The sequence below is a fragment of the Scyliorhinus torazame genome, chromosome 14, assembly GCF_047496885.1.
Source record: "Scyliorhinus torazame isolate Kashiwa2021f chromosome 14, sScyTor2.1, whole genome shotgun sequence".
Lineage (NCBI taxonomy): Eukaryota > Metazoa > Chordata > Chondrichthyes > Carcharhiniformes > Scyliorhinidae > Scyliorhinus > Scyliorhinus torazame.
The window spans coordinates 24832097-24856250 of record NC_092720.1 but is presented as its reverse complement, the minus strand read 5'-3'; the positions used below and the strand labels follow the sequence as shown (position 1 = coordinate 24856250).

General features: G+C 47.7%; 2 protein-coding genes across 4 annotated transcripts in view; one reads left to right on the top strand and one right to left on the bottom strand.

Moving 5' to 3' along the window:
• LOC140389583 (mediator of RNA polymerase II transcription subunit 12-like protein) overlaps positions 1-24154 on the top strand; it is a 731598-nt gene that overhangs the window by 201503 nt on the left and 505941 nt on the right. The gene's annotated exons all lie outside the window — the stretch shown is intronic.
• Positions 5129-13053, bottom strand: LOC140389278 (P2Y purinoceptor 14-like). Its single transcript, XM_072473461.1, has 2 exons — positions 12909-13053; positions 5129-6721 (listed from the first exon to the last, which is right to left on the bottom strand). The coding sequence occupies exon 2, from the start codon at positions 6711-6713 to the stop codon at positions 5595-5597; it is 1119 nt and encodes a 372-aa protein (XP_072329562.1). The 5' UTR covers positions 6714-6721; positions 12909-13053; the 3' UTR covers positions 5129-5594.

Genomic DNA, 24154 nt, shown 5'->3' with positions numbered 1-24154 from the left:
AAAAACGACCCATCTATTGTTCTCGAACTATATATTTTCCAGTCAATATTTGGAAAGTTAAAGTCTCCCATAATAACTACCCTGTTACTTTCGCTCATATCCAGAATCATCTTCGCCATCCTTTCCTCTACATCCCTAGAACTATTAGGAGGCCTATAAAAAACTCCCAACAGGGTGACCTCTCCTTTCCTGTTTCTAACTTCAGCCCATACTACCTCGGAAGATGAGTCCCCATCTAGCATCCTCTCCGCCACCGTAATACTGCTCTTGACTAGCAGCGCCACACCTCCCCCTCTTTTGCCTCCTTCTCTGAGCTTACTAAAACACCTAAACCCCGGAACCTGCAACATCCATTCCTGTCCCTGCTCTATCCATGTCTCTGAAATGGCCACAACATCGAAGTCCCAGGTACCAACCCATGCTGCCAGTTCCCCTACCTTGTTTCGTATACTCCTGGCGTTGAAGTAGACACACTTCAAACCACCTACCTGAACACTGGCCCCCTCCTGCGACGTCAAATCTGTGCTCCTGACCTCTATACTCTCATTCTCACTTACCCTAAAACTACAATCCAGGTTCCCATGCCCCTGCTGCATTAGTTTAAACCCCCCCAAAGAGCACTAACAAATCTCCCCCCCAGGATATTTGTGCCCCTCAGGTTCAGATGTAGACCATCCTGTCTGTAGAGGTCCCACCTTCCCCAGAAAGAGCCCCAGTTATCCAAAAATCTGAATCCCTCCCGCCTGCACCATCCCTGTAGCCACGTGTTTAAATGCTCTCTCTCCCTATTCCTCATCTCACTATCACGTGGCACGGGCAACAACCCAGAGATAACAACTCTGTTTGTTCTAGTTCTGAGCTTCCATCCTAGCTCCCTGAAAGCCTGCCTGACATCCTTGTCCCCTTTCCTACCTATGTCGTTAGTGCCAATGTGGACCACGACTTGGGGCTGCTCCCCCTCCCCCCTAAGGACCCGGAAAACACGATCCGAGACATCACGTACCCTTGCACCTGGGAGGCAACATACCAAACGTGAGTCTCTCACGCTCCCACAAAATCTCCTATCTGTGCCCCTGACTATAGAGTCCCCAATTACTAATGCTCTGCTCCTCTCCCCCCTTCCCTTCTGAGCAACAGGGACAGACTCCGTGCCAGAGCCCCGTACCCCATGGCTTACCCCTGGTAAGTCGTCCCCCCCACAAGTATCCAAAGCGGTATACTTGTTTCTCAGGGGAACGACCGCAGGGGATCCCTGCACTGACTGCTTTTTCCCAGTCCCTCTTACAGTTACCCACCTATCTCCAATCTTTGGTGTAACTAATTCCCTGAAGCTGCTATCTATGACCCCTTCTGCCTCCCGAATGATCCGAAGTTCTTCCAACTCCAGCTCCAGTTCCCTAACTCGGTCTTGGAGGAGCTGGAGATGGCAGCACTTCCTGCAGGTAAAATCAGCAGGGACACTAACTGCATCCCTCACCTCAAACATCCTGCAGGAGGAACATTGCACTCCCTTCCCTGCCATTCCTCTTACTTTCTACCAAGATCTGGCTAACAACTAAATTAAATTTTTATAAAAAATAATAATAATATAATAAAATATGGTACTTACCTCAGACCAATGGGTTTTATTATTAAGTTAGAGGAGGAGGGCGGGTGGGAGACACTACACGTGTAGTGTCTCGGGTTTCCTCTCCACCAGAATTTATTGGTGAGGGTCTTCCCAGACGTCCGCGGGTCGACTTCCTGTTCCCGCCTAAAAAAATAATTTTAAAAAAAGAAAAATTCTCAGCTCCTGCTGAAATTGACTAACCAGCCAGCTCCACTCCCGCTGAAATCGACTGGCCTGCCCCTGCAAAGACAAGTGCTTTTAAAGGTTGACTTACCTCCCAGCAACCTCCTTCCGCAATGCTCCCGCTGAAACTGACTCACCAGCTGTTCTCCCGCCGAAATCGACTGGCCTGCCCCTGCAAAGACAAGTGCTTTTAAAGGTTGACTTACCTCCCAGCAACCTCCTTCCGCAATGCTCCCGCTGAAACTGACTCACCAGCTGTTCTCCCGCCGAAATCGACTGGCCTGCCCCTGCAAAGACAAGTGCTTTTAAAGGTTGACTTACCTCCCAGCAACCTCCTTCCGCAATGCTCCCGCTGAAACTGACTCACCAGCTGTTCTCCCGCCGAAATCGACTGGATATATGTGGTCTGGTTTACACGTGACTCCAGACCCAATGTAGTTGACTCTTAATAAACTCTGCACATGCGCAACGATAAGCGGGCATGCTTGCGCAGTGCGGCCACATTTAAAAAAAATATGTTCGTGGCTATTTTGAAGGCCACTTGCAGCCAGCGTTATTAAAAGCCGGCTGTTGCGTGCGGATTTGCGCGATCGGGAGCGCCATGACGGATGGCTCCGCACCCCTCCCGCGACCCACCTGCATTTGACAATGCCTGCTCTAGAAGGTCAAGGACAGCAGATACATGGAAACACCACCACCTACAAGTTCCCCTCCAAGGCACACACCATCCTGACTGGGAAATATGTTTCTGTTTCTTGTCGCTGGTTCAAAAACCTGGAACCCCCTCCGAAACAGCACTGTGGGTGTACCTACATCACATGGACTGCAGCAGATCAAGAACAGTAAGATGTCTTACAACACCAGGTTAAAGTCCAACAGGTTTGTTTCGATGTGACTCGCTTTCGGAGCGCTGCTGAAGGGAGCAGTGCTCCGAAAGCTAGTGACATCGAAACAAACCTGTTGGACTTTAACCTGGTGTTGTAAGACTTCTTACTGTGCTCACCCCAGTCCAACGCCTGCATCTCCACATCATGGCAGATCAAGAAAGCAGCTCACCACCACCTTCTCAAGGGCAATTAGTCATGGGCAATAAATGCTGGGCAGCCTGAGACACCCACATCCCCTGAACGAATGGAAAAAATGCTTTGGATATGCTGGGAGTTTGGAAGATACGATTTAAATGCTCTTTACTTAACCCCCCCCAGCAAAAATATACATAATAAGTAGGCATTAAATTGGCAGGGATGGCCTTCAAATATCACTCCTTTTTAAGTCTCCACAAAGTGCGAAACAATTAGATTAAAGGTAATTATAAAAGTATGAAAGCAGAGTGGCTGAAGTGAAACAGTGTTATAAGGCAGGACAGACACTAGAGATGTACTGGCTGAAATTCAAGGAGACATTTCAAATCATAGAATTGTACAATGCAGAAGGTGACCATTTGGCCCATCGAGTCTGCATGAAACCCTTGGAAAGAGCACCCTACTTAAGCCCATACCTACACAACCTCCACCCTAACCCAGCAACCTCACCAAACCTTTTGGACACTAAGGGGCAATTTAGCATGGCCAATCCACCTAACCTGCACATCTTTGAACTATGGTAGGAAACCGGAGCACCCGGAGGAAACCCACGCAGACACGGGGAGAAAGTGCAAACTCCACACCCGAGGCCAGAATTGAACCCGGGCCCCTGGAACTGTGAGGCAGCAGTGCTAACCACTGTGCCACTGTGAAGCCCTTAAGTCAGGCAAATACAATGCAGAAATGAAGGAAATGTACCATTGTTCACGAACAGGCAGTAACAGCCCCTTCCTTTTAAATGATGCTACAGAATCTTATTCAAAGACCCTGAAAGATTTAACCACATTTGATTTATTTCTTTCAATGGTCACTTCACAAAGGTTAGAGCTTTTTGCTTCTTGTTTCACATTTACATTTGCTGACGGGAAGTATGTGGTTGTGCTCTCTGAATATAAGGTTGTTTTCTCAAATGAAAACCCCTTCCTGTTTTAATCTGAAGACTATTTATTTTAAATGACTGAAAGGCTCCTGGGCGAGGATCATCCCGTTCTCGCTCAAAACCAAATAATTTTCTAATGTAATTGCTCACACACGGCTCAGGAGACAGTGGCATAGTGGTTAATTAGTAGTCCGTGGACCCAGCGTATTGGTCTGGGGTCCCTCGCTTGAAATCTACCACGGAAGTACGTGAAATTTGAGCGCAATCATTTTACAAAAATATTTTTATTCGAGGCGTTTTTCAGTTTTATATAAAATGCAGAAACACAACGATCAATACACAACCATCATAAACCGTGCCACCCCCACTCCCTTGAACACCGTACATGTCCAATTTTATAGCACCAATAAATCAATAATGACTACAACACAAAACAATAAACAAATCCCGCCCACCCACTGATGTTCACAGATGCTTATAGTAAGAGACAAACAATTTTGCTTCGTGAGGAACCTTTCTCCGACCACCTGGTGAACTTTATCTTCTCCAGGCGCATTAATTCTGCCACCCACCCCGTTGCTTTGAGCAGCTGCGAAGTCCACCACCCTAGCAAGATCTGTCCCCAGGCTATCAGGGAGGCAAAGGCCAACACATCAGCCTCTCTTTCCCCCCACCTGGAAATTCAAATTCGATAAAAGATATGAAATTAGTGTGGAGTTAGATTGATTGTCGTTCAAAACCCATCTGGTTCACTGATGTCCTTTAGGGAAGGAAATCTGCTGCCTTTGCCTGGTCTGGCCTGCATGTGATTCCAGTGTGGTTGACTCATAACTACTTTGCGAAATGACCTTACAAGCCACACAGTTCAAGGGAAATTATGGATGGGCAATAAATGCTGGCCCAGCCAACGATGCCTACATCCCATAAATGAATAAGAAAACATGTCTTTAACTTCTGCTGAGTGTACAGAATGGTAGGGATGTGTCAGGACCTAATGTAAGCAAAATAATTCCCGATATATTTGCTTATTCGTCCCTCACCCTCTCCCAATTGTTTGGACACGGAACATATGACAGATCACATGAACATATAGGGCGCTATTCTCCCCCCCCCCCCCCCCCCCCCACACCGGGTGGGAGAATCGCCAGGGCTCCGCGCGAATCGCGCCCCGACCCCCGCACGCGATTCTCCCACCCCCCCGGAAACCAGTGGCGCGCGATTCGCACCGGGCCGCTCGGAGAACCGGCGAGCGCCGATTCTTCGGCCGGATGGGCTGAGCGGCCGCTACGACATGAAAGGTTCCCGTCAGCGCCGTCCACCCCTGGCCGCTGCCGGCTGGAACGCTGGGGGTGTGGCCTGTGGGGGTGGGGGGGGGGGTTGAAGGGGGGCTCCTTCACCGGGGTGTCCTCTGATGGGGTCTGGCCCGCGATCGGGCCAGAATAGGTCGTGTCCGGGCCCTGTTTGCGCCGTCGTGAAACGCGACGGCGCGAACACTTGGCCTCAATATCGGCGAATCGCCCCCATAACCTCAAAGCAGTCTCACTCATTCTCCAGGTATTATTAAAATGTCTCATTGAGATTGATGAATCAACGGCGTCTGTATGTTGCTCCATTTCTCCAACAGATTAATATTCTGCGACATACTGGCATCAACAGTGGACATAGTGGAACATGATCAGAGTTCTTCAGCCAGTTTATATGAAAGGCACGTGAAGCAATGAACTTAACAGATTTAACTTGCGCCATCTCATTGCAGCATCTCATTGCAGCTTCTAATTCAAAAGCACTTTTGATCCAGTGCCATCATTCTTCTCAATTCACCATCTTTTTTTTTAGCAGCTCATAATTGTTTTATGTTTTCTTTGAGAGCAAGTGCAGGTTCAAGGTTCAATATCGATAATGCATTCTTTGGCACCACTGAAGCGGTGGCTGTCGTTTCATCGAGTATGGATTGTGAGTGGTTAGCACGCAAGGACAGAGCGTTATGCGAATCATTGTCCTTTGAGTGTTTGTCCAGGCCTAACTTTGACCGAAATGCTTTGCAAGACAGAAAGTAGATCACTGGATCCAAACAGGCGTTAAGCGAGGACAGCACAACGGCTGATTCTTTAAAGTGGTAGAGAGTCTTTTTCCAAAAACATCCAGTGATGACATTTACCTGGCTTAAAATGTAAGGAAGCCTTGCGATGTGGTAGGGAACAAAACAGACCACGAAGACAGCGAGGAGGATTAGAATGTTGTTCTTTGCCTTGGCTTGCTTTTTGAGTGAGCTTGGCGATGGGGATTTTTCGAGACGTTTTGCAGTTTGAAAGTAAAAGAAGCAAAGCCCTATCAGCACGCAGAGAAAGAGAAATGTGCCCCCAGCGTGGAGGGTTACGTGCCAGTGAACCCCCGTACCACTTCTAAATTCTAAGCATGTTTCTTTTGTTTTATTCTGGGATGGACTTTTCCCGGTCAGGAACATGTACGAAAATCCAAGGCTGAGGAGAACACACCAGGTTCCAATGGAGACGATTCTCGCTGTCTTCAGAGATTCAAATAAATGTATTTTAAACGGTCTGACTATTTTCAGGTATCGCGTGGCAGCAATGTATCCCAGGAAGAGAATGCTTGAATACATGTTCAAATAGAATATGCATGTTGCAAAATTGCAATAGATTTTTCTCAATATTGTGGAGCTTAACCTGTTCCTGCCAACGATTCTTATTGGCAGCGAGAGGACCAGCAATAGATCGGCTATCACCAGGTTCTTTAAAAAGATGATGACACTATTGCTGCTGGGAACGTGACAGAAATACACCCAGAAAGCCAGGCTGTTGAGAATGATCCCGACAGCACAAATTAACGAATAGGCAGTGATTGTAAAATTTGTAAAGCCATGAGAAGAAAATGGGCAAGTGGTGTTGTCCGAGGAGGTTGTGCTTGTAACAATCTTGGTGGTTTCTGTCGGAACGGCCATCAATACGCCTGCAAGTTAAAGTAGAATATATTACTTTTCTAGAAGGATGATCACACGACAATTTGCTAAAAGTGGCAACCTTTGAAAAGAAGAAAGTGATGGGGTAGGGATTCTAATATTGAATCAAATAATTATTGTTTGATGGATGTTCTTAATAAATGTTACATTATTATGGAATGTTAGAAATGCAACAGCAGATCAGGGAAACGGACCGCGGTGTGCTTTGTGAGAAAATGAGCATTAATTTTCCTCGGGGAAACCCATCTTACACTACCTTTCTTTAACGGGAAAGTAATTAGGTAACAAATTCTGCGACGTTGTGACAAAGTATGTAATTACAGTTTCAGGACTTCTTCCTGAAAGAAGGAACATGCATTCTTATAGCACCTATCATAAATTCAGGTTGTCCCAAATCCTTTCGTGGCTGATGAAGTATTTTCAAGTGTATTCACTGTTGTAATGGAGGAGGCGCGAGAACAATGTTCTACAAATAGGAGTGCTATGAACACATCAATGAGAATGCTCTGGATCTAGTATTTTGGATTCTAGTAAATTTATCATAATTATTATTACTTACTATTGAATCAGTAAACATCACAAAATATTTTCAGGAAATTCTATTGGGTTGGATTATTAACTCCTGACGTCTTCATTTCCTGCTATTTGCTGATCCAGAAAAAACTTGTTGGAAATCCTAAATCATAGAATTTACAGCGCAGAAGGAGGCCATTCAGTCCATCGAGTCTGCACCGGCTCTTGGAAAGAGCACCCTACCCAAGGTCAACACCTCCACCCTATCCCCATAACCCAGTAACCCCACCCAACACTAAGGGCAGTTTTGGACACTATGGGCAATTTATCATGGCCAGTCCACCTAACCTGCACATCTTTGGACTGTGGGAGGAAACCGGAGCACCCGGAGGAAACCCACGCACACACGGGGAGGATGTACAGACTCCGCAGAGCCAGTAACCCAAGCCGGAATCGAACCTGGCACCCTGGAGCTGTGAAGCAATTGTGCTATCCACAATGCTACCGTGCTGCCCAACATAAATTGTGACGGAGTGGATGAGGAGTTTGTGGTATGGGACTAAAGAAGGGTTGGGCGGGAGAGGGGGGAGTATGTGGGTCTTTTTGTAAGTAACGTTTGTGTTTAACCTCAGGTAGGGGTCACCCTGCTCATAGAAATGTTGGTTAGCGGAAGACAAGTGGGGCATGGGTTGTTTCTTAAGAATTTTTAGTTTTTGTGTGGGTTCGGATGGTGAGCCTTGGGGTGGTGGGACTTTCTTTGTTAGGAATGGGGGTGGGTGGTTGCTGACGATGAAGGTTTCTTCATGGCGCCATTGGATGGAGGGGGGTGGCGGCGAGCATCTTGGGTAAGTCCGGAGGTTGACGAGGTAGGGACCTGGAGGAGTCCATTGGGATTTGGGTATGGCTGATCAGGGTGAGGGGGGGGGTGTTGCATTTAGAGCCCCCCCCCCCCCCCCCCCCAACCCAGACTGGTCTCATGGCATGTGATGTGTCTGTATGGGCCGATTAAAAGGTCGTGGATGTTCGCTCATTTAAAAGGTTGGAAGGCAGACGTGGTCTTTCTGCAGGATACTCATCTCAGGTTAAGGACCAAATGAGGTTGAGAAAAGGGCGGGTGGAACAAATGTTCCATTCGGGGTTGGATATGAAGACGAGGGAGTCTGCGGTGCTTATCGACAAAAGGCTGGCTTTTTCAGCAAGTAATATAGTGGGAGAACCGGGGGGGGGGTGCAGATATGTGATGGCGATTGAAAGGTTGGAGGGGCTCCTGTGGTGTCCGTGAATGTGTACACTCCTAACTGGGGTGGCATGGAATTTATCAAGAAGGCGTTGGCGACGGTTCCGGATTTGGATATACATCGCTTGATTACGGGAGGGGGTTTTAATTGTGTGCTTGACCCTAGGCTGGACCGGTCGTGCCCCAAGTCCCTGGAGGTCTCGGGTACGGCAAAGGTTCATGGAGTGGATGGGGGGGGGGGTGGATTCTTGGAGGTTTGGGCGTCCCAGGGTGAAGGAGTTTTCTTTCTTTTTGCGTGTGCACCGAGTGTACTCCCTTATCACCTTTTTTATTATGGATAAGGTATTGCTTCCAGGAGTGATGGGATCGGAATACTCTGCAATTGTTATATCGGATCACACTTCGTTCGTACTTTGTGGATCTGTGCGTAGAGAACGGGGAACACCAAGTGACTGCTCTGGAGGTTGGTTGTGGCACTTTTGGTGGGTAAGGGGGCATGTGAGAGGATTGGGGCGGCTACAAGCACATATATTGAGTTCAATAAAAACTGGAGGTCTCTGCCTCCATGCTCTGGGAGACTGAAGGCGGAAATTAGGGGAAGCTAATCACCGATCAAGGCACATAGGGAGAAGGTGGGGAGGATGGAAAGATAGAGGTAGTTGGTGGCCAATTTGGTAGTGGACCGACAGTATTTGATCACCCCAGAGAAGGAGAGGAATAAGCTCCAGATGGAGTTTGAACTGTTGTCACCGAGTGAGGCGGTTGTTCAGTTGCGCCGGGTATGGGGGGCATTTTATGAACTTGGGGAGAAGGCCAGTAGGTTGTTGACACAGCAGCTGAGACGGCGGGTGGCTTCGCGGGAGATTGTGCAAATAAAGGACGCCGGGGGCAGGGTGGTCTTTGACCCAGGCAAGATGAATGGGGTGTTTGAGGCCTTCCACCGAGGGCTGTACAGGTCGGAGTCCCAGGGGAGGGTTGGTTTTCCCGGTGGTGGAGGAGGGGAAAGTGCAGTGGCTGCGGGCCCCACTCGGGCGGGAGGAGATGATGAGGTGCATTGGTTCCATGTAGTCTGCGAAGACTCCGGCACGGCTGGATTCTCGGGGGAATTTTATAAAAGGTTTGCGGCCATGTTAGTTCCTCATTTCACGGAAATGTTCAATGATTCGTTAACCGGGGGTCTTCCGCCCACATTGGCTCAAGCTTTGGTTTTTCTCATTTTGAAAAAGGATAAGGATCAAAAGAAAAGTACAGCACAGGAACAGGCCTTTAGTTCAGGCTTGGGAGGCCCAATCTAAATAAAAGAAAAACACTTTTTCCCTTACTCGGTCTATCCCTCTATTTCCTCCCTATTCATATACCCATCCAGATGCCTCTTAAATGTTGCTACTGTGCCTGCTTCCACCACATCCTCTGGCAGCACGTTCTAGGCACCCACCACTCTCTGCGTGAAAAACATACCCGCAGAGGGGTGTGGGTCTTATCTACTGCTACCATTGCTAAATGCAGATGCAAAGTTGTTGGCAACACGCTTGGAGGATTGTGTGCCGGGGGTGAGAGCTGAGGACCATGCGGAATCCGTGAAGGGGTGACAAGTGTCGTTCAATATTAGAAGGCTATTCGGAATGTGGTTGTGACGCCCCCTACGGTTAGGAATCATAAAATCATAGAACCTCTACAGTGCTGAAACTCCACCTAACCTGTACATCTTTGGACTGTGGGAGGAAACCGGAGAACCCGTAGGAAACCCATGCACACACGGGGAGAAAGTGCAAACGCCACACAGGCAGTCACCCAAGGCCGGAATTAAACCTGGGTCCCTGGTGCAGTGAGACAGAAGTGCTAACCACTGCGTCACCGTGTTGCCCCGAAATGGAGGTGATAGCATTCATGGACGCAGAGAATGTGTTTGAACGGGTGGAGTGGGGGGGGGGGGGGGTGGTTTGGGCACGTACCTTTTCGAGGTACTGGGGCGGTTTGGTTTTGCACTGGGGTTCATTGTTTGTACAGGGTCCCCACGGCTAGTGTTTGCACTAATGCAACAAGTTTGGGGTATTTTCATTTACACGGGAACAAGGTAGAGATGCCACCTTTCTACACTGCTTTTTGCATTGGCGATTGAACCATTGGGGTGCACTTACAGCATTTGATGGAGTGGAGGGGAATAGAGGGGGGTGGTGTGGAACATCGGATTTACAAGGATGTTGCAGGACTCTAGGGACTGAGTTAGAGGGAGAGATTGGACAGACTAGGACTTTTTTCTTCAGAGTGTAGGAGGCTGAGGGGTGATCTTATAGAGGTGTATAAGATCATGAGAGGCATGGATAGGGTGAACGCACTCAGTTTTTTTTCCCAGGAATGGGGAATCGAGAACTAGAGGGCATAGGTTTAAGTTAAGAGGGGAAAGAATTAATGGGAACTTGAGGAGCAACTTTTTTTTTTACACAGGGTGGTACGTAGGTGGAAAGAGCTGCCGGAGGAAGTGGTTGAGGCAGGGACATTGATAGCATTTGAAAGGCATTTGGACAGATACATGGATAGCAAAGGTTTAGAGGGATATGGGTCCAATGCAGGCAAATGGGGTTAGCTTAGATGGGCTTTTTGGTCTGCATGGACCAGTTTGGGCCGAATGGCCTGTCTCCTTGCCGTAGACTCTATGATCGGGAGCCCTATATATGAACGACTTCCTGCCTAAATCATTTTTTGGGAGATTAAGTAGGATAATTTTGGCCTTTAGCTGGGCAGGTAGGATGCCTCGGATTCAGAGAGCCTTTTTGCAGAGGGACAGGCAGTCGGGGGAGGAGGAGGGGTTTGTGTTGCCGAACAATGAACTATTATTGGGCGGCGAATGTGGGGAAGGTTCAGAAATGGGTCATAGAGGGAGGGTCGGTTTGGGGGTGGATGGAGGAAGCGTCGTGTATGGGGTCACGTTTGAGGGCATTGGTGATGGCTCCGCTTCTGTTCTCACTGGCCAAATATTCTATGAGTAGGAGTAAGAGTTTGGAATCAGTTTCGGCAACATTTTAAGTAGGGGGGCATGTCGCTGTGGGTGCTGATTTGTGGAAATCATAGATTTATTCCAGCGGGGTTGGATTTGACATACAGGGTTTGGGAACGGGAGGGGATAGAGGGATTTTAGGGCTTGTTTGTGGAGGGTAGATTTGCAGAGTTGGGGGAACTGGTGGAGAAACCTCAGCTTCCAAGGGGGAACGGGTTCCGGTACTTGCAGATTTGGAATTTCATGAGGAAGGAGCAGGCCACGTTTCCATGGTTACCGCCCCTTTGTTGCTAGAGAAGATACCATTTGACGATGAGATAGGAGAGGGCAAGATCTCTGATACCTATGGCAGTTAATGGAGAGGGCCTCGATGAAGGAGATAAAGAGGAAGTGGGAGGAGGTGTTGGGTGGTGCATTTGAGGGCGGGTTTGGAGTGACGCCAAGTGCAGGATAAACTCGACCTTCCCGTACCTGGGAGTGAGTTTAATTCAATTTACGGTCGTGCACAGAGCACATATGACAAAGACGTGTACGAATAGGTTCTCTACGGAGGCGGAGGACAGATACGAGCAGTGTTTAAGGGGGCCAGCCAACAAGACACACATGTTCTGGTCCTCTCCGAAATTGGTGGGAATTTGGGAGTCCTTCTTGGGGAAAATGTTGGAAATTTTAGGGGTGAAGGTGGCCCAGAGCCCGTGGATGACGATATTTGGGATATCAGAAGATCTGGGAGGGGAGAGAGTCTGATGTGTTGGCCTTTGCCTCCCTGATAGCCCAGGGGAAGAGCTTGTTAGGCTGGCAAGCTCCCGAGTCACCAAGGGCAGCAGGTGGGTGAGTGACCTGTCGGAATTTCACTTCTGTAGTTTTGCACCGTGTATAAGAAGGCACCCGATATTATCTGCTTGGGATTTCTGGAGTGGGACTAAAGTGCCTTAAAGTGACCTCCTGTCTGTAATGTGAAAGCGCTGTAACTAAGCCAAGGAGGACTCCTTGTTGCTGTAGAACAAACTAACTATAGACCTCTCCACATCTGAGGAAAGATTTCTTTAATGGCAAAGACCTGATAAGGTTCCACACCTGTTTAACAGAGTTACTCCACACTGAGACTTCCCTCACAGGGTTTAAACAGTGACAAACCGAAATGCCTGGATGGCACCAAAACCGAGCGCCGTGATCACTGACATGGTTAAAATGATTGTTTAAGCGCATGCCTTCGAGTTCACTGCTTGTTTAGATTTAGTTCAACATATCTGATTTAATTTTCTCAAACTATCTTCAAATACAAAGGAAAACCTGGATGTGAAAGACCTTTCTGGAGAAGCAGGGATCAAGTCCCTGAAAGAATCACCAATCTCAACAGGACACTGATGGTCACTGTGTATATATATATATATATATAAAATCCCACAAAGACAAATGAAAAATCACCTACCTGACTGGAGGTTTTTGATGTGCTGTCACTGTGTCTGTCGGATCAAGCGGTACTGGACTGAACTTGTGTGTGCAAAATGTCTTATTCTTAAGTTCATGATATTGGTCAATTTGTGGTGTTCAGCATTTCCGTGAACCAGAAGTAGCAAGTAGTGTGATGAATAGTTTAACTCAAACCAACATTGTGACTTAAGTCATTGTGTTGTACATCAGAAAATAGGGGTTTTTAAAAAAAATTGCTGGTGACACACGCCTTGGTTTCTGATCCTGAATTTTCCTTGAACTGACTGGCTTTGTTGGGCCATTTCAGAGGACAGTTAAGTGTCAACCACATTGCTGTCGGTCTGAAGTCACGTGAAAGCCAGACCGGGTAAGGGTGACAGATTTCCTTCCCTAAAGGGAATTAGCAAACCAGATGGGTTTTCAAGATAATTGATGATAGTGTCTGTTAGTGTCTAGAAGGGGCTGTTTAACACAGGGCTAAATCGCTGGCTTTGAAAGCAGACCAAGGCAGGCCAGCAGCACGGTTCAATTCCCGTACCAGCCTCCCCGAACAGGCGCCGGAATGTGGCGACTAGGGGCTTTTCACAGTAACTTCATTTGAAGCCTACTTGTGACAATAAGCGCTTTTCATTTCATTTCATTTCATTTCATGGTCATTATTACTGAGAATTATCAATTTATGGAATTTTAAGTGCCACCGTTTCTTTTGGAGAGGAGGTCACGTTAGGCAGTAGGGTTGGGAGGGATAACGGTGAGGTAACCAATTGCGCTGAAGTAACTTTTCTCTGAATTCTACAAACGCAAGATTATTTTTCCTTTTTTTTAAATATAAATTTAGAGCACCCAATTGTTTTTTTTTTCCAATTAAGGGGCACTTTTAGCCTGGTGAAATCCACCTAATCGGCACATCTTTTTGGGTTGTGGGGATGAGACCCACGCAGACACGGGGTGAATGTACAAACTCCACACGGACAGTGACCCAGGGCCGGGATGGAACCCGGGTCCTCAGTTGTATAGTTGCAGTAGATTTTTCTCAGTATTATGGAGCCCACTTTCTTCTCTGCGCCAATTCTTACCGGCAGCGAGAGGACTAGCAATAAATCGGCTGCTACCAAGTTCTTTAAGTAGCTGGTGATGCTGTTTCAGTTGGGAATGTGACAGAAATAGACCCAGAAAGCCAGGCTGTTGAGAATGATTCACACTGCAAATAATAACGAAAAGGCAGCAATTGTAAAAATTGCCAAGCCAGTAGAAGAAAACTGGCAAATGGCGTTTCCAGAGTTTGTGCTTGTAGCGATCTCGATGAGTTCTGTCGGTTCAGCCATCGACACCTCTGAAAGTTAAAGCGGGTCTGGAATTTAAATTAGAACACGTTATTTTTCTGGAAGCATTTCACACAGCGATTTGCTAAAAGGGGCAATTGATGCAAAGCAGAAAGTGTTGGGGTGGGGATTCAGTATTTTAACAGAAACATTATTTCTTGATGGATGTTTGTTGATCTATTTTAGAATGATAAAAATGCAACCACAGATCATGACAATGGACTCTGTGCTTTGTGACAAAGCAACAACTTCCTCATGGAAAGTCTGCCCATATTTAACTATAGAAATCTTTGATATAACAAGTTCTGCAACATTGTGACAAAACATGCAACTGCTGCTTGAAGAGTTTGTGCTTTTCTTCTGGAAAGAAGGAGCTTGCATTTATATAGTTGTGGTAGTCACCACTGTTGTATTATATTGTATATACTGCACTGCATATGAGGGTATTACGGTATGTACTACAGGTACGGGGGTAGATCCCTGCCTGCTGGCTCCGCCCAGTAGGCAGAGTATAAATGTGTGTGCTCTCCGAACTGCAGCCATTTCGGCAGCAGCTGTAGGAGGCCACACATCTCTGTGTAATAAAGCCTTGATTACCCTCTATTCTCGTCTCGTCGTAATTGATAGTGCATCAATCGTACTTATCATAAATTCAGGTTTTCCCAAAGCACTTTATAGCGAAAGAACAAAGAACGATACAGCACAGGAACAGGCCCTTCGGCCCTCCAAGCCTGCGCCCCATGGTACCTGCCTAAACTAAAACCGTAAGCACTTACGGAATCCGTATCCTTCCATTTCCACCCTATTCATATATTTGTCTAGATGCCCCTTAAATGCCGCTGTCGTACCTGCTCCCACCACCTCCCAGGCAGCGCATTCCATATATTTACCACCCTCTGTGTAACTAAACTTGCCTCGCACATCAGTTCTAAACTTTCCCCCTAGAACTTGACTCTCCTACCCCAGGAAGGCACATCTGACTATCCACTCTGTCCATGCCACTCATAATCTGGTAGACCTCTATCAGGTCACCTCTCAACTTCTGTCATTCCAGTGAGAACAGACCAAGTTTATCTAACCTCTCCTCATAGCTAATACCCTCCATACCAGGCAACATCCTAGTAAGCCGCTTCTGTACCCTCTCCAAAGCATCCAGATCCACGTTTTGAAGTGTAGTCAGTGTTGTAATGTAGGAAACCCAAGAACAATGTTCTGCAAATAGTTGTCCTTTAAACATATTGATGAGAATGTTTTGGATTTCTGGGAAGTGTATCATAGTTGTTCACTATTATTAATTACTGATTTGATTCTGTGAATGTCGCAAAATTATGAGGGAGTCTGCATTGACTTGGATTATCAAATGATGACTTGGCATAGTGATATTGTCACTGGACAATAACTAGGCCCAGGACATAATCTGGGGGGCCGGGTTCAAATCCCTCCTTGGCAAATGATTGGATTGGATTGGATTTGTTTATTGTCACGTGTACCGAGGTACAGTGAAAAGTATTTTTCTGCGAGCAGCTCAACAGATCATTAAGTACATGGGAAGAAAAGGGAATAAAAGAAAATACATAATAGGGCAACACAACGTAACTACATAAGCACCGGCATCGGATGAAGCATACAGGGTGTAGTGTTAATGAGGTCAGTCCATAAGAGGGTCATTTAGGAGTTTGGTAACAGAGGGGAAGAAGCTGTTTTTGAGTCTGTTTGTGCGTGTTCTCAGACTTCTGTATCTCCTGCCCGATGGAAGAAGTTGGAAGAGTAAGCCGGGTGGGAGGGATCTTTGATTATACTGCCCGCTTTCCCCAGGCAGCGGGAGGTGTAGATGGAGTAAATGGATGGGAGACAGGTTCGTGTGATGGACTGGGCGGTGTTCACGACCCTCTGAAGTTTCTTGCGGTCCTGGGCCGAGCAGTTGCCATACCAGGCTGTGATGCAGCCTGATAGGATGCTTTCTATGGTGCATCTGTAAAAGTTGGTAAGAGTCAATGTGGACATGCCGAATTTCCTTAGTTTCCTGAGGAAGTATAGGCGCTGTTGTGCTTTCTTGGTGGTAGCGTCGACGTAGGTGGACCAGGACAGATTTTTGGAGATGTGCACCCCTAGGAATTTGAAACTGCTAACCATCTCCACCTCGGCCCCGTTGATGCTGACAGGGGTGTGTACAGTACTTTGCTTCCTGAAGTCAATTACCAGCTCTTTAGTTTTGCTGGCATTGAGGGAGAGATTGTTGTCACTACACCACTCCACTAGGTTCTCTATCTCCCTCGTGTATTCTGACTCGTCGTTATTCGAGATCCGGTCCACTATGGTCGTATCGTCAACAAACTTGTAGATGGAGTTGGAACCAAGTTTTGCCATGCAGTTTTGTGTGTGTACAGGGAGTAGAGTAGGGGGCTAAGTACGCAGCCTTGCGGGACGCCGGTGTTGAGGACTATTGTGGAGGAGGTGTTGTTGTTCATTCTTACTGTGGTCTGTTGGTCAGAAAATCGAGGATCCAGTTGCAGAGTGGCAATTTGATGAAAATGATGAAATTATAATTGAATTGCAAGTCTAATGCTGAAATTGTGGATTGCTGTAAAGACCCATCTGGTTCCTTTGGAAGGAAATCTGCCTTCCTTACCTGGTGTGTCCCACATGGACTCCAGATAAATGTAACTGTAGCTTGCTCTTAAATCCCCTCTGAAATGGAAGGCTGTTAGGGATGGGCATTAAATGTAGGCCCAGCCAGCTATGCCCACATCCTGTGAATGAATAAAAAGAAACTCATGTCCTGCTATCCTGCTCGTCGTTTGTTTCAAAAAAATATTCAAGTGTAGGAAGTTTTAAAGAAAGCGATAAATAATATGTGAACATTGGCCAGTACCTGTTCACCCCCCATTTAGTTTAATTTACCTTATAATGGATTTTGATTTGATTTATTATCGTCACGTATTAGTATACAGTGAAAAGTATTGTTTCTTGCTTGTTTATTGTTTATTGCTTCTAATGGAACCTGTTGGGCAGCACTGTGACACAGTGGTTAACACTGCTGCCTCACGGCGCTGAGGATCTGGTTCGATCCCGACCCCGGGTCACGGTCTGTGTGGAGTTTGCACATTATCCCCGTGTCTGTTTGGGTCTCACCCCCACACCCCAATGATGTGCAGGTTAGGTGGATTGGCCACGCTAAATTGCCCCTTAATTGGGGAAAAAAAAAAAATTGGGTACTCTAAATTTAAAAACTAAATAGCGGAATCTGTTTATCTTCCGGGTCTAATAACTTTGGCCGTTACTTCTTCTTCCCCCGTTGAGATTAGTTTACTTTATAGCGGAACCTGTTCATCTTCTAGGTGTCACAAAGGATTCACATCTTAATGCGATTGCGTTTCAAGGAACTGGTGAAACAGGAATGCATTTCTAGAATATTCTCTATTCTTCCCTGTTACCTGCTGTTGCATTGGTCTGTGATTATTGTAAACATTTCACAGTAAGATGACAGATTCAGGCATTCGCAGATAGTGCTTTCAATATCTGTGTGACACAGCCGGGCAGACATGTCCAAACTGAGGAAGGGGGGTTACCCAATCTAATCTTCTAATTCCGTGTGAGTGCTGATGTGTTGGGTGCTCTGGATCCACCAACACTTAAAATAGTGCAATACTATTTTATTAGGCTAGAAACTGTTGAACATACTTTCACTGTGGGTTAACACGATGTTAGATTAAACTAAAGACCTATGCCTGTCCTGACCAGTCTATGCACTCTGCACATGGTGAAGATCTGTGCTGTAAGCTGTAAGCTCTGTCCTTCTGAGAGGCTGCATCCCGAATGAGCGGGAAAACTGATGCCCTCTGTCTTTATAGTGAGTGTGCTCTAACTGGTGATTGGCTGCGGTGTTGTGTGTGTTGATTGGTCTTGCTGTGTGTCCATCAGTGTGTGTGTCTGCACCATGATGTACTGGTGTATATTATGACAAGTGCAATCCTCCAGATCTGGTCGTTGGTTCTTGTGCTGAATGCTAGATTCATAAATTAACAAAATTCGCCTTAAAACCATAGCATAAAAGTTTCTTTCTCAAACTGTCTTTTCTATGTATTGCAGAAGGGCCATTTCAGTCCGAAACGTTAACTCTGTTTCTCTCTCAGATGCTGCTAGACCGGCTGAGTTTTCAGTTTTTCCTTTCCAAAACCTACTTTTGTTTAAGCAAATGTCATAATTTGACTTATCTCGTGACTTTTACCTTGGCATGAATTTTATTTCTTAAAATTTGTTTTCCAAAACCTACTTCTGTTGAAACCAATGTCAGAATTTGCATTTTCTGGATTTTCTCCGCTGTAGTTTTGCACCAGGAGTATAAACACATCCAAGATTATCTGCTTCTCTTTCTGGTGTGGGATCTGTGTCCTATAGAGACCGTCCGTCTCTAATGCGAGACACGACCACTAACCCAAGGTGGACGTCCTGTTTCTGTTGGACAAACTAATTTTTGACTTCTCCACTTCAGAGGGAAGATTTCTTTAATGGCAAAGACCTGATACGATTCCACACCTGTTTAAGAGAGTTACTCCAAACGGAGACTTTCCCCACAGTGTTTAAACAGTAACAAACCTAAATAATAATCTTTATTATTGTCACAAATAGGCATACATTAACATTGCAATGAAGTGACTGTGAAAATCCCCTAGTCGCCACATTCCGGCGCCTGTTCGGGTACACTGAGGGAGAACTCAGAATGTCTAATTCACCTAACAACACATCTTTCGGAACTTGTGGGAGGAAACCGGAGCACCCGGAGGAAACCCACGCAGACACAGGTAGAATCTGCAGACTCCACACAGGCAGTGACCCAAGGCCGGAATCGAACCCGGGACCCTGGCGCAGTGAAGCAACATTGTTAACCACTGTGCTTCTGTGGTGCCTGTATGTGCCTGGAACGTATCAAAACTGAGTGCAGTGATCACTGACACAGTTAAAATGATTGTTTATGTCCACGTCTTTTTTTTTAACAAACAATTTTATTGAGGTATTTTAAGCATGTAGAAAAAGTGACATCGTACAGTACAAAAAAGAAAGAAGTTAAGACACAAATTACAAATTAAACACAGTGCAAACCACGGCTCTCTTCACACATGGACCTGCCTCAATATCTCCCTATTCTACTCTACTCTACCCTTGAAAGCTCACCATGTCCGATAGCTATACCTCAGCATTTGATAAGGTTCCCCATGGTAGGCTTATGCAGAAAGTAAGGAGGCATGGGATAGTGGGAAATTTGGCCAGTTGGATAACGAACTGGGTAACCGATAGAAGTCAAGAGAGTGGTGGTGGATGGCAAATATTCAGCCTGGATCCCAGTTACCAGTGGCATAACGCAGGGATCAGTTCTGGGTCCTCTGCTGTTTGTGATTTTCATTAATGACTTGGATGAGGGAGTTGAAGGGTGGGTCAGTAAATTTGCAGACGTTACGAAGATTGGTGGAATTGTGGATAGTGAGGAGGGCTGTTGTTGGCTGCAAAGAGACACAGATAGGATGCAGAGCTGGGCTGAGAAGTGGCAGATGGAGTTTAACCCTGAAAAGTGTGAGGTTGTCCATTTTGGAAGGATGAATATGAATGTGGAATACAGGGTTAACGGTCGAGTTCTTGGCAATGTGGAGGAGCAGAGAGATCTTGGGGTCTATGTTCATACATCTTTGAAAGTTGCCACTCAAGTGGATAGAGCTGTGAAGAAGGCCGATGGTGTGCTAGCGTTCATTAACAGAGCGATTGAATTTAAGAGCCGTGAGATGATGATGCAGCTGTACAAAACATTGGTAAGGCCACATTTGGAGTACTGTGTACAGTTCTGGTCGCCTCATTTTAGGAAGGATGTGGAAGCTTTGGAAAAGGTGCAAAGGATATTTACCAGGATGTTGCCTGGAATGGAGAGTAGGTCTTATGAGGAAAGGTTGAGGGTGCTAGGCCTTTTCTCATTAGAACGGAGAAGGATGAGGGGCGACTTGATAGAGGTTTATAAGATGATCAGGGGAATAGATAGAGTAGACAGTCAGAGACATTTTCCCCGGGTGGAACAAACCATTACAAGGGGACATAAATTTAAGGTGAATGGTGGAAGATATAGGGGGAATGTCAGACGTAGGTTCTTTACCCAGAGAGTAATGGGGGCATGGAATGCACTGCCTGTGGAAGTAGTTGAGTCGGAAACATTAGGGACCTTCAAGCAGCTATTGGATAGGTCCATGGATTACGGTAGAATGATATAATGTAGATTAATTTGTTCTTAAGGGAAGCACAGTAGCATTGTGGATAGCACAATTGCTTCACAGCTCCAGATTCCCATGTTCAATTCCGGCTTGGGTCACTGTCTGTGCGGAGTCTGCACATCCTCTCCGCGTGTGCGTGGGTTTCTTCCAGGTGCTCCGGTTTCCTCCCACAGTCCAAAGATGTGCAGGTTAGGTGGATTGGCCATGATAAATTGCCCTTAGTGTCTAAAATTGCCCTTAGTATTGGGTGGAGGTGTTGACCTTGGGTAGGGTGCTCTTTCCAAGAGCCGGTGCAGACTCAATGGGCCGAATGGCCTCCTTCTGCACCGTAAATTCTATGATAATCTATGATTAATCTAAGGACAAAGGTTCGGCACAACATCGTCGGCCGAAGGGCCTGTTCTGTGCTGTATTTTTCTATATTCTATGTTCAGCCCTCCGGGGTTTTGAGTCCCTCCATGCTAACAGTATTCGCTGCCGGGCTACCAGGGAAGCAAAGGCCAGAACATCGGCCTCTCTCTCTTCCTGGACTCCCGGGTCCTCCGAAACCCCAAAGATTGCCACCTCCAGGCTCATTACCATCCCAGCTTTCAACACCCGGGACATGACATCTGCGAATCCCTGCCAATACCCCCTGAGTTTAGGGCACGACCAGAACATGTGTACATGGTTAGCCGACCCTCCGGCACATCTGGCACACTTGTCCTCCAGCCCGAAGAATCTGTTCATCTGGGCCACCGTCATGTGGGCCCGGTACGGTACGACCTTAGACTGGATCAGGCTGAGCCTGGCGCATGTTGCGGTTGTGTTTACTCTGCTCAGGGCTTCTGCCCAGATACCGTCCTCCAGCTCTCCCCCGAGCTCCACCTCCCACTTAAGCTTCAGGTCCTCAGTCTGTGTATCCTCAGCTTCCATTAGTTCCTTGTAGACGTCTGAAACTCTACCCACTCCCACCTCTCCCCTAGAAACTACCCTGTCCTGCCTCCCCTTCGGCGGGAGACGTGGGAAGGACGGCACCTATCTGCGTACAAAATCCCTCACCTGCAAGTATCTAAAGTCGTTCCCTCTTGCCATCCCAGACTTCTCCTCCAGCACTCTCATGCTCAGAAAGCTCACTTCCAGGAACAGATCCCCCATCCTCACAATCCCCTCCTTCCTCCACAGTCGATACCCCCCGCCCATGTTCCCAGGGGCAAATCGGTGGTTGTCGCAGATTGGGGTCCACATCGATGCTCTTACCTCCCCTACATGCCTCCTCCACTGGCCCCAGATCCGAAGAGCCGCCACCACTATTGGGCTGGTGGAGTACCGTGCCGGCGGAAGCGGCAGAGGCGCCGTGACCAGGGCTGCTAAGCTAGTGCCCCTGCACGAAGCAGCCTCCACCCGCTCCCAAACTGACCCCGCATCCACCATCCATTTCCTTATCATCGCTATGTTGGCCGCCCAGTAATAGTTGCTGAAGTTCGGCAATGTTAGCCCCCCTTCTCCTCTGTTCCTTTCAAGCATCACCCTCTTCACCCGCGGGGACTTCCCTGCCCATACAAATCCCAGAATAATTTTATTCAGCCGCTTAAAGAAGGACTGCGGGATAAAGATGGGGAGACACTGAAAAACAAACAAGAACCGCGGGGTAATCGTCACCTTAACAGTCTGCACCCTCCCCGCCAATGACAGCAGGAGCGCATCACACCTCCGGACCTCCTCCCTCACTCGTTCCACCAGTCGGGACAGGTTGAGCTTATGCAACCTGCCCCAGTCCTGTGCCACCTGAATCCCCAAATATCGGAAACTCTCCCCCACCAGCCTGAACGGCAACCGCTTCAGTCTACCCTCCTGCCCCCTCGCCTGAATTACAAACAACTCGCTCTTAGCCATGTTCAATTTGTATCCGGAGAACCGGCCAAATTCCCTCAGGATTGCCATAATACCGTCTATCCCCACCATTGGGTCCGATACATATAACAGCAGGTCATCCGCGTATAACGAGATTTTATGTTCCACTCTCTCTCTCTCCCCCCCCCAACCGCCCCCGGACCAACCCTTCCCAGCCCCTAGAAGCTCTCAGTGTAATTGCCAGCGGCTCTATGGCCAGCGCAAATAGCAGTGGGGAGAGAGGGCAGCCCTGTCTTGTCCCACGGTGCAGTCTAAAGTAGTCCGATGTCGTCCTGTGTTAGACGTTTTAGTTGCTGTGATATGAAGAGTCTAAAGTTCTGTTCCTTTTTCACCAACACATTTATTTCCTTCCAACAGCCTTTGTACAAAACTCTCACTGCACATCACCTGCCAGAGGCCACCTGAAGCCCTTTTACATATCAGTGTCAATTAATGGACACTTAACATAAATGAGACAACTAATTGCAATGTCTCTGAACCCATTACTTAACATCCTGTTCGTCCTTACACTCGCCTCCGGGGCCTGATACAATAGCCTAACCCAGTCGATGAACCCCGCCCCGAACCCGAACCGTCCTAGTACCTCCCACAGATAATCCCACTCGACCCGATCAAAAGCCTTTACAGCATCCATGGCTACCACTATACCTACCTCCCTACTCTCCGGGGGCATCATAATCACGTTGAGCAGCCTTCTTAGGTTGGCCACCAGCTGCCTCCCCTTTACAAACCCGGTTTGGTCCTCCGCAATTACATCCGGGACACAGTCCCCAAGTCTGGTCGCCAAAACCTTGGCCAGTAACTTGGCGTCTGTGTTGATCAAAGAGATCGGCCTGTATGACCCACAGGCCTCCGGGTCCTTATCCCGTTTCAGAATGAGTGAGATGGTGGCCTGCGACATCGTCGGGGGGTAAACCCCCTCTGTCTCTTGCCTCGTTAAAGACCCTGACCTGCAGCGGCCCCACTAACCCGGCAAATGTTTTGTAAAACTCCACCGGATACCCGTCCGGCCCCGGGGCTTTACCCGACTGCATGACCTTCAGGCCCCCCAATACCTCTTCGATCCCAACCAGGGCCCCCAGTCCGTCTACCAACCCCCTCCCCTCTCTTGGGAAGGACAGTCCATCCAGGAATCGCCTCATCCCCCACCCGCCCCCCCCCCCCCCCACTCCTGGGCTCCCGGGTGGTTCCGGAGTGTACAGCTTCCTATAAAAGTCCCTAAAGACCTTGCTCAGCTCTGCCGGGTCACCCACTACCCTCCCTATTTCCCTAGCCGCTTCCCTCTTCCTCAGTTGCTGCGCAAGCATTCTACTGCCCTTCTCCCCATGCTCATAAATCGCGCCTTTTACCTTTCTGAGCTGCTCTACAGCCTTGCCTGTAGTCAGTACCCCAAATTTGGCCTGCAGCCTCTGTCGTTTCCTGATTAACTCTGGCCTCGGGGATTCCGCGTAACTCCTGTCCGTCCGTAGAATTTCCTTAATCAGTCGGTCCGTCTCTGCCCTGTCTGTCCTGTCCCTGTACGCCCGGATTGAAATCAGCTCCCTTCTCACCACTGCCTTCAGTGCCTCCCAGAGCACCGCTGTCGAGACTTCTCCAGTATCGTTCACCTGCAGGTAATTCTGCTTGCATTTCCTCAGCCTCTCACACACCGCCTCGTCCGCGAGTAATCCAACTTCCAGCCTCCATGGTGGGCACTGAAAGCTGTCCTTACAAAACTGCAGGTCTATCCAGTGCGGGGCATGGTACGATATGGCAAATGCTGAATATTCTGCCCCCAC

Coding starts and splice junctions, on each gene's coding strand:
- LOC140389278 (XM_072473461.1), bottom strand. CDS start 6,713: ATGGCCGTTCCGACAGAAACCACCAAGATTGTTACAAGCACAACCTCC.